Source organism: Corythoichthys intestinalis, chromosome 2, assembly GCF_030265065.1.
Source record: "Corythoichthys intestinalis isolate RoL2023-P3 chromosome 2, ASM3026506v1, whole genome shotgun sequence".
NCBI classification, from domain to species: Eukaryota; Metazoa; Chordata; class Actinopteri; order Syngnathiformes; family Syngnathidae; genus Corythoichthys; species Corythoichthys intestinalis.
The window spans coordinates 41,173,755-41,187,530 of record NC_080396.1 but is presented as its reverse complement, the minus strand read 5'-3'; the positions used below and the strand labels follow the sequence as shown (position 1 = coordinate 41,187,530).

The 13,776-nt window shown below is 38.5% G+C and overlaps 1 protein-coding gene across 15 annotated transcripts in view; it reads right to left on the bottom strand.

Moving 5' to 3' along the window:
* Positions 1-13,776, bottom strand: part of LOC130905999 (neural cell adhesion molecule L1-like protein) — a 104,877-nt gene that overhangs the window by 53,117 nt on the left and 37,984 nt on the right. For 14 of the 15 annotated variants that reach the window (XM_057819860.1, XM_057819851.1, XM_057819842.1 and 11 more), the window contains 7 exons: positions 5,372-5,542; positions 5,049-5,084; positions 4,753-4,858; positions 4,491-4,672; positions 4,232-4,366; positions 2,123-2,263; positions 1,023-1,134 (listed from right to left, as the gene is read on the bottom strand). In XM_057819860.1, coding sequence (XP_057675843.1) covers positions 1,023-1,134; positions 2,123-2,263; positions 4,232-4,366; positions 4,491-4,672; positions 4,753-4,858; positions 5,049-5,084; positions 5,372-5,542 — 883 coding nt within the window. The remainder of the gene's footprint in view (positions 1-1,022; positions 1,135-2,122; positions 2,264-4,231; positions 4,367-4,490; positions 4,673-4,752; positions 4,859-5,048; positions 5,085-5,371; positions 5,543-13,776) is intronic. The other variant, XM_057819910.1, reaches the window with a different exon arrangement.

Below are 13,776 nucleotides of genomic sequence, written 5' to 3'. Positions count from 1 at the left end.
GCAGATGTGGATTTTCTCTGGGTACTCTGGCTTTCTAAAATACACAGTTTAGGCTTGTTGAAACAGGTAAATTAACTTTTTTTTGCTGGTAATGTGTGCAAAGGTTGTAATGTCTACTGTGTATTATTAATCCCCTCCCAAATTTCCACTGAAATAGGCACCTAAATGAGGGCAAAACAATAAAAAAGGATGGATGGATGGATGGATGGATGGATGGATGGATGGATGGATGGATGGATGGATGGATGGATGGATGGATGGATGGATGGATGGATGGATGGATGGATGGATGGATGGATGGATGGATGGATGATAGAGAGAATCTGTCATCTCAATTTTATGTTGATGTCATGATTTTAATTATATGGGATCTGAATTTTTGTGATCTTAGCATAAATTTGGATACCAATGAAGATGCGTGCACGGTGCTAAGTTTGATGTCCAGTCAGTACATTTAACATGGTGGTGACCACAGTAATGAAATGGAACTGTGAAGCAGTTATTTTGGGATCAAATTACAGTAGTACACATTGCACTGATATCTATAGGAGCTCTCTATATCAGCAAAGTCAGAAGTCCTCTTTTTTTCAGCAAATTTGAGTTCTACAAATCCAGTTAATAGTTAACAACAATCCATGTCTACACAATTCTTAAGTGGCTCATCCCCTAACACAAGCTACTAATTTCAAAAAGTGTATCGTGAGGGACTAAGATCCCTTTTAAAGAAATTGAAGCGGGGCTTTAACGGTCATTAATAGAATGTAATTAGCCCAAATTTTGAGGATGGCAAGAGGATAATCTCATTAAACAGATAGAAGCCTGTGAGGCGTGAACACCTGAAGCAGTGTGGATTGAATATTTGACTCACACGTTGCAGTCACACATTTTTTTTTCTCTTGTGCACTCACTCACTGATGTGTTTATTTATGACTAAGTAACAACCCCCTCCCTACTACATGATGTGTCAGGTTGCTTTGTGTCAATTCTGTGAAATTTCTCACCATCAGTCCTACATTTCTTACCAAGAAATAGTGGGAGGTGGTGAGCCGAAGGCACTACAGTTCATTGCCACATCCTCGCCAAGTATCATTGCGTACTCTTGGTAGTCTTGGGTCAGAATCAGAGGAGCCGTATCTGTAAGTGAATAGAACAATTACAGGCCAGTTTGCACAGGATTAAAAACTGCACTCAAAAAAAAAAAAAAAAAAAAAAAAATGAACATGTTCTAATGGTCTATCTGTGTTAATCTGGTGATATTCAGTCGTCTTGTGGAAGCTTTCTTTTGGCTTTGGCATTCCCAAACACCCAATTTTGTTCAAACTGAAGCAATAATGTTCTACTGGCACCCTGACACCTCCCATACCCAATAAGAATCCCTCCAGTTGAATGGTAGATACATACTGTACAGGAGAAACAATAGGTGAATCAAATCTGCACTGATAAACACCTACACACAGAATAGAGGACATTTTTATGAACTAAATAATAATATAAAAGAATTGTAAAAAAAAAAAAAAAAAAAAAAACGACAGCCACACACACCCACACACAAGGTGGAAACGTAAATCAATTTGGATAGACAATGTGAATCTTGAATAAATAACTTAAAAGGAAAGTAAAAAAGCTATGAAGCAAGCGAAGGACACATTTGGAATGAAACAAAATTAATACAAGGTTTGGAGAGCTAATTTAAAATTAGATGCAAATTAGTGAATCATTGTAGCAAATGTGTGGGGAAAAACGCCTTACAGTCTTGCATAAGATTATTTTAAATTTAAAAATGCCATAGTGTCATGTCCAATGAAAAAAAAACACATTAATAAACATTGATAAATTGATAGTCTCAAAATATACTATTATTTATTTCTAGGTTTGTTTGCTTATCTATTTATTTATGTGTATTTAATGGCATTTTGTAAACTTCTTAATTATTGCATGTAAAGCATTTTATTTGAGCTGTAGATGTGCTTAAATACACTTTATAAATATAATGATAATACTATTTTTTGTCTGCATACCCTGTATATACTAGAAAGACATCTTTGACATACAATACTGTACTTGATATAGAAAGGTGATTTTGATATTAATGTAGTTTTTTATTGCTTTGCAGCGCACTCACTCATGATCATGATGTTAACGTTGCCTAAAACAACGCCATGTCTGTTGGCTGCTTCACACTGGTAGACACCACTGTCATCTGGCATAGCGTTGTGTAGGACTATTGTGTCATCAAGCACCCGTTTGTTGTTCAAGGGGTCATCTGGAAAAGAAATAATAAATCATGTAAAAAAAAAAAAAAAAAAAATTGGGGAAAAACTCTTAATTATTATTTCTCAATGAAATCCAACCATTTTTTTGTTTGTTTGTTTGTTTGTTTTTTTGCTATTATTTTAAAAAATACTATATGGATTTATACTAATACATGATTACCAAAAAAAAAAAAAAAACCTGAGAATATAGATTTGATGGCCCCAAAGCAGTTTTAATTGCTCCCTGTTACCTCTACAGGAAGATTTTTGACTGGACATAGGAGTGTTTCAGCAGGAATTGTTATCCATAAGATAAGAATGACATTTGTCCAATTTTTTTTTCCAGTTGATCCCAAAAGTGATGGTGTTGAGGCCAAGAAGTTTGTGTTCTTCCACACCAAACATTTTCAAGCATGCATTAATAGACAACACTTGGGTGTCGTCATGCTCAGACACAATAGAGGGACTTTCCAGAATCCTTTCCACTAATTTAAAAGCAAATTATACATTAGGGAGAAGTTTTGAAGAATATACAGTGTATGCAAATTTTCACCTCAATAACACAGCACTACTACTTCATAGCTCTTATCTTTAGGGTAGGAATCATAACTAAGGACTTTCTCTGCTGAGTTGTACTGCATGTCTGGCTATCTTATGTTTGTTCTACTGATATTCTGGTATCCCTCCACATTCAAAAAACATGCATTTTAGTTAATTTGAAGACTCGAAACCATCTATTAATGTGAGTGAGGTTGTTTGTCTATTTTTTGCTTGTGATTGTCTGGCGACCAGTCCGTGCTTTATGCCACCGTGTAGCCTAATGATTGCAGTAGCGTGTGACCGTAAGTTTGTTGATTAAATGGATTTGGTTTGTACATGCTCAGCTAAGAAAGACAACCTTGGTTTTAAATGTGACCAGTGTTATCAGCAGTGGCGCATCGTGAGCACAACAACTGGGCCTTCACCGTCAAAAAATAAATTGTCATAGGAACAGTATGGACCAGAACTAGCGGAGCAGAGAAAGAAAGACCAAAGCTGTATTGCGATGCAATTTTCAGAATCTTATCGTCAATATACTGTCTTTACCTACTGTATACTGTATGTTTTTGTATTACCATGAGCTGTGATCGCAGTAAATCAGGGTTATCAGCTCTCACATTGAGCGTGTTTCTCACAGATTTCATGCCATTCTTACGCCCTACGCCACATCTTACATCTCAAGCCCAAGAAAATATAATTCAATTGTTGTATTAATATCTAAATAAAATTAAGTCACCTGACCTGAAAACCGTTCCATTTACATACTGTTTGTTGCGCAAAGATCATACCGATACATAGAACTTTTGCTGTCAGTAGAATGTAGTCCGCCTAATAGGTATCACATATATAAATAAGGCTTGATGTCAGAGTTAACACTAAAGCAGAGTCGGCAGCCTAAGTAATTGGTGGCCATTTTGCATCGGAGGACTTCTCTGGAAGGCCTCTATCGTAACGGATGTAGGATGAGTACGGCTTACGGCTTGGTTTATCAAAAATAAATAAATACACGTATTATTGTACGTAGTTCAGAATTTTCATTTTGAGAAAATGTTATAAATAATCTTACATTTCCAGTAAAACTGCATCTATAGCGTTAATGATCGACCAATGCGTTTGAAAATTGAGCAATCTACAGCTATTTCAAAGTACACGCGCCATTGACTTGTAATGTTGTGTTTATTTGAATGACCTCGACGCAAAATGGTCGACAAAGGAGTTGAATGGTCCATAATTTTTTTAGTTCTTTCTCTGAAGGCGTAGAAGGCCCTCAAACTTTCCCACTGGCATACAGTGTGTCGTGCTCTGTGAAGAGTCAAAAGGGTCTCTTGTGCTGTGGAAAACATTTAGCAGGGATGCCTGCTTGTTATCTTGAAATCTGCACTTGCCACAGAGGACTGTGTGCAAACAGAGGCAATAAAGCATGAGTTTCCGTCACCCACCTTCAAAAATGTGTCCATTCTTCCTCCACATTATGTCAGGTTGTGGTTTACCGCTGACCGAGCACTTGATGTGCACATCAGAGCCAATCACAGTCAGTTGACTGTGAGGCGGCTCTGTCAGCCACTTCGGAGACTCTGGGAGATGTTTTGAAAAGAAACGTAGTGTTTGTCGTGTACAAAATCAACTGTCATCCCAAAGAGTCAAACCAAAGTGCCCACTATCTGCTTCATGCATAATGAACATTTGATGTTTACCAACCTTCTACGATTACATCAAAGTAGTGAACAGCCTGTCCAACTGAGTTCTTGGCTATGCACATGTATTTGCCCTCATCACTTTCCTCGATTGCAGCTATGGTCAATAATTTTCCAAAGTTGTCAAAGGTTGCTCGAGGGGTAAGCTTGTCTCCCATCTTCATCCATTCTACCTTTGGAGTAGGACTGCAAAATAAAACATTTTGATGTCATGAACAGAAAATGCAGACAAATATAAAGTTAACTCTGGAAGTACTGATACTTACTACCCCCCTGGTAGACATTCGAGCTGTAGTTCTGCTCCTTTCAACAGAACATGTTCTGTCTGGACACCAGAGGGCAGTAGAAGGACAGGTGCTCTCACAGGGGGGCCTGCCGGCACAATAGTCACCCTCACTTTTATGCATAATTTATGTCACTGGTCTATCAGTAAAAGCTATTTGCAACTTCAATTTGGATTGGTTCGTTTTTTCAAAGAAAAAAAAAAATAGCAGTAATGTGAAACATAAGTCTATATTTTGGATTGAATAAAGAGAAATGGGATTGGGGGGAAATCACTTACTGGCATCACTGCTGTCAGATTCATACTGTGGTGTCCCTGCAAAGGAATTAAAACATTGTGAGGAAAATACGCAGAAGCTCCAGTCGCTAACACAAGTACAGTAAATACCCATATATCCTCATACAACCTGTCTAGAGAAAACTAGACAGGACAAGCCCTGGGTTTTGGTATGCAGTGGAAAAAAACATGTAGGCAACAATTAAAATACCAGCAAAAACATGCATGTGTTCTATATTCAAAGACTGTTCAAACATTTTTTAAGCATGATTTCCATTATCAAGTCTCCTACAGAACATTTTTTTGATTTACAACAATAAACCTACATGGCTTGACTTGAACAGCCATAGCTGTCTTATGGACGATTGTGCGTATGCGGAAAAAGTCTGCAAAGCAGCAATAGTCCTGACGAGTGTCTTTCTGTAAGGCATGTGCAAAGTACAGGCTGCCATCAGTGCCCATGGAAACCCTCTCATCTTGCTCAATGTGCTGAAGACCTGCAAAATAATGTGCACCTCTGTTAGGGACAAGATGCTAGCACCAAAACAAAATTTTATATGTGTAATGTACTGTATTGAAGAAATATTATACAGTATACCAATAAGTGTTGTGACTCACATACAGTGGGGAGAACAAGTATTTGATACACTGCCGATTTTGCTGGTTTTCCCACTTGCAAAGCATGTAGAGGTCTGTAATTTGTATCATAAATTCTCTTCAACTGTGAGGGACGGAATCTAATACAAAAAAACAGAAAATCACGGTGTATAATTTTTAAATAATAAATTTGCATTTGATTGCATGAAATAAGTATTTGATACATCACAAAAATCGAACTTAATATTTGGTACAAAAACCTTTGTTTGCTATTACAGATACCAAACGTTTCCTGTAGTCCTGGGCAAGGTTTGCACACACTGCAGCAGGGATTTTGGCCCGCTCCTCCATGCAGATCTTCTCCAGAGCCTTCAGGTTTCGGGGCTGCTCTCAGGCAACACGGACTTTCAGCTCCCTCCATAGATTTTCTATCGGGTTCAGATCTGGTGACTGGCTAGGCCACTCCAGGACCTTAAGATGCTTCTTACGGAGCCACTCTTTAGTTGCCTTGGCTGTGTGCTTTGGGTCGTTGTCATGCTGGAAGACCCAGCTACGACCCATCTTCAGGGCTCTCACTGAAGGAAGGAGGTTGTCAGCCAAAATCTGGCGATACATAGCCCCATCCATCCTCCCCTCAATACGGTGCAGTCGTCCTGTACCCTTGGCAGAGAAGCAGCCCCAAAAAATGATGTTTCCTCCTCCATGTTTCACGGTTGGGATGGTGTTCTTGGGGTTGTACTCATCCTTCTTTTTCTTCCAAACAGGACGAGCCGAGTTTAGACCAAAAAGTTCAATTTTGGTCTCATCCGACCACATGACCTTCTCCCATTGCTCCTCTGGATCATCCAGATGGTCATTGGCAAACTTCAGACGTGTCTGGACATGCACTGGCTTCAGCAGCGGGACCTTGCATGCGCTGTAGGATTTTAATCCATGACGGCGTAATGTGTTTCCAATGGTTTTCTTCGAGACTGTGGTTCCAGCTCTCTTCAGGTCATTGACCAGGTCCTGCCGTGTAGTTCTGGGCTGATACCTCACCTTCCTCATGATCAGTGATGCCCCATGAGGTGAGATCTTGCATGGAGCCCCAGAACGAGGCAGATAGACCGTCAACTTGAACTTCTTCAATTTTCTAATAATCGCTCCAACAGTTGTTACTTTCTCACCAAGCTGCTTGCTTATTTTCCTGTAGCCCATCCCAGCCTTGTGCAGGTCTATTATTATATCCCTGATGTCCTTACACAGCTCTTTGGTCTTGGCCATTGTGGAGAGGTTGGAGTTTGTTTGTTTGAGCATGTGAACAGGTGTCTTTTATACAGGTAACAAGTTCAAACAGGTGCAGTTACTTCCGGTAATGAGTGGAGAACAGGAGGGGTTCTTAAAAAAGAACTAAGAGCCGAAATATTTACTAGTTGGTAATGTATCAAATACTTATTTCATGCAGTTAAATACAAATTTATTATTTAAAAATTATACAATGTGATTTTCTGGATTTTTGTATTAGATTTCGTCCCTCACAGTTGAAGAGAACTTATGATACAAATCACAGACCTCTACATGGCTTGCAAGTGGGAAAACCAGCTTAATCAGCAGTGTATCAAATACTTGTTCTCCCTATTGTATACGTTCATTTTTCTAAATTAAAAGGCCAAAATGGCATAAAAAAACATGAAATGAAAGTGCAGAACATTTATATACGCACTTTTTAAGATCAGCTGAATTTTCTTTTTTTCTTAGACATATGCATTATTATCTTTTATTGTTTGTTTGTTTGTTTGTACCAATACCGTCTCAATTTACATAGTATGTGTATGTTTCTAATACCGGTCTGCAAGAATGTGACAAAAGGAGTCAGAGCAGACAGTTTGATGTCAGCTGTGATATGTACTCCTATTTTAGCACACTTGTGCCGCGCAATGTCATACAGGATTTTAGATCCTACCCCTCGCCCCTTTTAGGGCACTTCACACTAGCACTGTTTGGTCCATTGTAAACATACCACATTTCTTTTTCTCATGTAAAAGTTTTGTAAATATGAACGTGCATTCGAACTCTAGTTCGGATCAAACAAACTCTGGTCTGCTGAAAAATCTTGGGTCTCGGTCCGGCTCTAAGCGTACCCTTTTTCGCTTGTGAATGCAAGCGGACCAGGGTGCGCTTATGCTACATTACGTGCAGTTGCTGTGACGCTCCACGCTCCCTCCCTGTGGTATTTCCTCTTCTAAAATTGTCCAATCAATAAGTGCACCTTTTTTCCTACCAGTTACCAGTACATGTTTTCAAAGATGCCAGGCAAATCTTGAAATAGGAAAACAATGCTTTGTTTGGCTTGTTCCCGAACCGGTCTGGTGAATCATTAGTTGGCAAAGTATATAAAATCCAGCCCTTCTTTGTCTTTCACATTGAGGATCTCAATTGCAAAGGTAATGCCTCGTTATTTTTCTGTTACTTTTTATGATATAACTTTATTATTTTCAATGCAAACCACACAGCATGTATTTGTGTCCCTTTATAGATGGCATTTGTGCTCAGTGTGTTGCTTCTCATTTGTGGAATCGGCCGATTGTTCTTTGGGGCTTTAAGTCAAAATGATCGCTGTCCCAATAACTGGATTCAGTTGAACAATCGCTGTGTCCTCAACAGATCAGAAAGTCTGACGTTTACTGAAGCTGAGGATGCCTGCAACCTTCATGGTGGGCATCTTGCATCCATCCACAATCATCTGGAACTTAATTTGCTTTCGTATCTGAGTCTGAACAGGACCTGGATTGGACTCTTCATTTTTGAAAGAGCCTTGGTGTGGACTGACGGTTCAAACACAATATTTGCTGAACAAGAGACAAACAGAAGCGGCTTGGACTGTGCGGCGAGTCTAATTGATGGAGACAATGGTTGGAGTTTTGTTGATTGCTCGAATGAAATGCCGTATTTATGTGCCCGAGATGTGTTCACGTGTGCTTTAATTTGCACTCTCGACAGGGATGAACTGTAGTTGTGAGACATATCAAGGGGAACCCACTTCTGGGCAAGGGTTTTAAAGGGCAACTGAAGACCTTTAAGGATTTTGGTGTAATTTTACGAATATAAACCTTGGACGAGTTCGTCAAAACAACCATGACATTATACACACGTAATTGCAAGGCTAATTTGCGTTTTTTTAGGGGTTTTTTTTGCATTCCGTTAATGGTCCCTTCACAAACCCGGAAGTGTGACGTAGATTCCCTGACGCAACAGAGAAGACTATCCACAGCTAGCATAGCAGCAACAACGATTTCAATGATATTTCCACCAAAGGTAACCATTCAGGATCGCTCTTTCGTGACGCTACTGATGGCAAAGGCTCCCAGGAAAGATGAACTACAATTAACCCATACATGTTTGAACCTGAGGCGTCAGATGACGGCGATTTACTTGACACAGCAGATGGCGTCATGACGCCAATTGACAGCTCGACACTTCACGAACGGGAGAGTAAGTGGTAAGCCTAAATCCAGCATCGTGATTTTTTTATTAGAATGCGATTACATGATTGTATATTTTTCCATGCTCTCCACATAGCTAAAACTGGATATTAGGTAATGGGACAGCTCCTACCAATCTAACTATGGTAAAGCTAGCCCAAATGTGGCTAAATGAATGATATGTTATTGATTTTTCAAAATAAATGACAAAATGATTTTATTTTCCAGGTGTTGCTGTAAACCGTCAAGTAATTACCCTTCCAAGAGTATGCCTGTGTTGTCAGGGGATCCCAGACGTGAGAGCCAAACTTGAGGAGGCTGAAGCACTGACAGGGGCATGAATTACATAAAAAAATAAAACCATAAATTGTAAACAACACTGACACATTTTGTTGACTGTTTAATGTATTCTATTGGTATATAATATATTGTAATTATATTACATTCTGAAAAAATATTCAATAGGCCACAATAATAAATGATACCAGATTTATGTTGAATCAGCATCAGCTTTCGCTGTCAGATTTTGACACAACATATAAGCTAAGTTATACCAAGCACACAATGGCACACATCAAAGAACATAAATTTAGTAAGCAACACAAAGTTAGGATAGCAACGGCCTAGCGCAACATTTAAAAATGATAATGGCAGTGGGAAATATGTATTTACTCTTTTCTGTAGCATTAAGTGTTCTCTATACAAAGATAATGCATTATCATTAAAATGTGAAGGTAACTAGATTTTTCTTTTAAAAAAAGAAAAAATGTGTACTGTATACAGTGGGGAGAACAAGTATTTGATACACTGCCAATGGGTTTTCCCATATATGACTAGTTTATGATTTCATGTCATCAGAATTTGCTACATTTATTTCTCCCATGTCATTGTCATCTGATGTCGCAGACAGAAGAAATTCAGCATCTGGCAGGCCTCATAGGATCTCTTCAGTCGTCATCACTGGACACTGCATCACTTGGGTCATCATATGACTCGACCCACTCTCTCTTGATTTTGGGAAACTGGGTGGCGACTGACTTGCAACGCTTTTTTCATCGTGTTGAGGGTTTCCACCGCTTAATTTTTTATGTTTGGCTTCCTGGAGAAAAAAAAAATCACAGCAGCATGAAAATATTGGATGAATCCTAATTTTAATTTAATAATAATTTCCTGGTGATCAAATAATAATGCCCCAGTAAAAGCAGCATCTATTTGATGCTATTGTTCCCTCTTCAAATAGGCAGACCTTGATGTTGAAGTGTAATAGTTATTGTTTTATTGAGATGTATTTGATACATTAGGGCCTAGCAGAGGATTGTTTAACATATAGGCTTTATATTTACCCTGTGACAGGCCAAAAACAACGAGCCAAAGACCTATTTGGTGCTGGGAACATTTGAATTTACATAATACCTATTGATATAGTCATAAAATCACATGAGTAGACCTGTCAGCAAACCTATCTACTTATGACAGGGCAACAGCAACAACAACAAAAAATGTCGCGCTTCAACAAACAGGCAGTAGGAGTCCCCCTCGTTTATCAACAGAAGTGCATCAAATTTTAGAATCAGAAAGGTAAGGGTCTACTTACGTATTTGTAAAACCAAGGTTGCATTGTTGTAGGTTTTCAAAGCTGTTGTGGCTGAAATGATGAAAACAATGAGCCGATTGGGGACCTGTATGGATGCTCACAAAAACGGTCCAAACCTTTGCAGGAGAAGTTTTTTTGGACCACTCCTAGAGTCTCGAGTCTTCCTGTGAGCAATTCATCGCTACACATCAAGATGGCATGACGAATCCCGCTAGTAAAACCCAGAAAATGTTTGCAATATATGGCGAGGATAGTGTGGTGCTAGATTTCCGTGTTCAGAGTGGTGGCGACTGCTTCCTGGAAGTTACGTCATGAGGTAGCGGTCGGTAGGACGGCGCGTCCCTCGTTGCTATGGTGTTGCTATGGCCATAACTCAAAAACTATGCGGTCAGTTATTATTATTATTTTTTTAATGTGACTTTTTGAGACAGTGAATGATGCATTTAATACAATTCAACTGAGTAAAACACTCAAGAGCGAAATCCGAAAAGCTCTTCAGTTGCCCTTTAAAACTTTGCCTGCAGTATTGGAGATTTCCACTGGAGGCCGGTTTGAAAACTGCAATTTCCCATCAATTTGCATTACAAAATGTTCTATTTCACCATCAAAATAAACCCATTTAAAGCGTAAAAAAAAAAAAAGTGAGTGCACCTTTTTTCCATCTGATGCTACTAGGAAAGCAGTTGGCCCAGTGTCAATCCTAAGCCTTCTCAACAAGTCATTTGCAAGTGTTGTTGCGAGGTAGCTCTGAGACCCTGGTACTCTTGGTCTTCTGGATTTTGTCAGTGGATGAGGCGTCACCCTCTTCTGTTGTTCCTTTAGTGGCTCTAGATCCCCTTTACACCCACAAAATGGGCCCCCTAGACGCCCAGGCCTGGGTGCAGCCGCAGGCCTAACAGGCCTAACACCCACACAAGCTCCACCTCTGAATGTGGCTGTTAAGTTTATTGTTTACAAAGTATTCATGATTTAATAGGGGAGATTTTCCATATCACATTTTTGGTGTCCAAACTAACAGCCAAACACTAGAAATAGGTCTGGGATTCTTTTTCTTTTTAAACTTTTGATCTTGAAGTTGTCCTACATAACAATGTATACCTGGAATTGATAAATTTCCTCAGGGGGAAAACAGCTCTGAGAAGTTCAGTATTTTAAAAACATAAAGAATGGTAATTGCCTTCATAATCTCTCCAGTATTAGAAATAAACATTTGACATTCAAGCAAATATTCCATTTTCTCTCTCTTTTTTTTTTCTCTCCATCTAATCATCAATTTAACATTAAGTCTTTGGTCACCAGGTTAATGGTATCTACACACACTTGAATTAAATGGAATTTGACCTTATGACCTTACTACCACAGAGAAATTAAATCAGTTTCCTTACCATTTATCTATCAGTCCTGATATGAAAATCTATGTGAAGTAAAACATGTCTCAGAACAAGTCACAACAAGTAAGTACTTTAATGCAATACTTTTGAAAACCACTGTCATTAAATCCTGTTCGTAACAGCCTGTATGCTTACATCATCTGCTAAGTGAAGTGAATAAAATAAAATGACTTTAAAATTATTGCTATGGTCACCCAAAGAACATTATTCAATGTCCTGATGAATCTAAACTTTAGATCAGAATTCAGATCATAATAGTTTTTCTTCATTTTGAACACTCGAAGACTTCTCTATTTGTATAATCAGTCCATGACTCTGAATGCAAACGACTGCCTTTAGAAACACTACATAGCATAGCAATGGACAATAGTAGTTCAAAAAAATAAAAACCACATTGTATTTTTAATTTCCAGTGTATACAACTAGACTGCATTATTTGGTAATAAAATATGAATATGACCTCAACCAGTCAATCAAAAAGGAATTTTCGTTGGCCAATTATTTGGACCGAGATCTCTGATTTTAATTCTCTGATGAAGTTTGAGCAAACGGTGCTACCTTTAAGAGCTGAATGTAAGTAACATCCACTTGTTTTTATAATTGCTAGAAAATGCTGACCATTATTTTAGCATTGTATTTTGGGAATTTGTACAATGAATTCTCAAATACACCGACGTGAATAGAACCAGTGAACTCCTTTTGCCATGTATGCCGGTTTGCAGCAACCTATTATTTATGTCTCGGGTCAGTGAAGCTTCACTTACAGTCTCATTTAAAGCATAGCCTTAAGTCATTGCCTATGTCAATACACAAAGCAAACTCATAAAACACTTTGAGTACAGAGTTATGTTCCACAGCACTTGGGAGAATTGGGCATTTATTCTTATGCATTTGGGCCGTATATAAAAGAGGAGAAAAGCGAGCACTTCTTTTGAGTTCTAACTTTCTGTCATCTGTTTGAGGGTGTCTCAAGAGGAAGACACTTATCTCAGTCCTCTTACGGAAAGACAGGTCACCTTTTGCTCAACAAATCATTTTGTGTTGTCAGAAATTGTAAAACGGGCACAATGTGAGGTAAACTCAGGTGAGAATCTACATTTGCCACAAAAAAGGTTTTGAAAGTTGCTACAGAATATTGTAAAACGTTTGAGGCAACTTTTATATTTTAGATAATTCTATACTGTTAAATTAAGGGGAACAGTTTGTGGAAGGCTTTACACTGCTCCCGGTGTATATACATTGTAGTTCTACAAAGGAACGCTTGAATGATTTGGGGACATAAAGGCCCACCAATAAAATTCAATAAAAAAAAAGTTAAAGAAAAAAAAAAAGAAAACAAAAATACAACAGTGATGGTGGGCAGCATACTCTCTTTCCCCAGGACAACCTCCTTGTAAAATATGTTCTCAGAAGAGTGGATACTGTTACAGTTGCAACTGGGGCATCCACTCCTTGTTTTTGTTGACTTTCTCGAGGTATAATGATCAGGTTTCAACTCTGCTTTTGTGAATATAGACTTATGCGAACAAATATCAAAATTAAAAAATCAGGGACAACACTCTCAGCATCAATAAACTTCGGTCTTGATTTGAAATATTGTGTGAAAGGCCACTAATGAAAACGGTGCTCTCTATATTTTTTTATTCTGTACAAATAATTTGGCAGGGGTATAAATACCTTTGATCTAC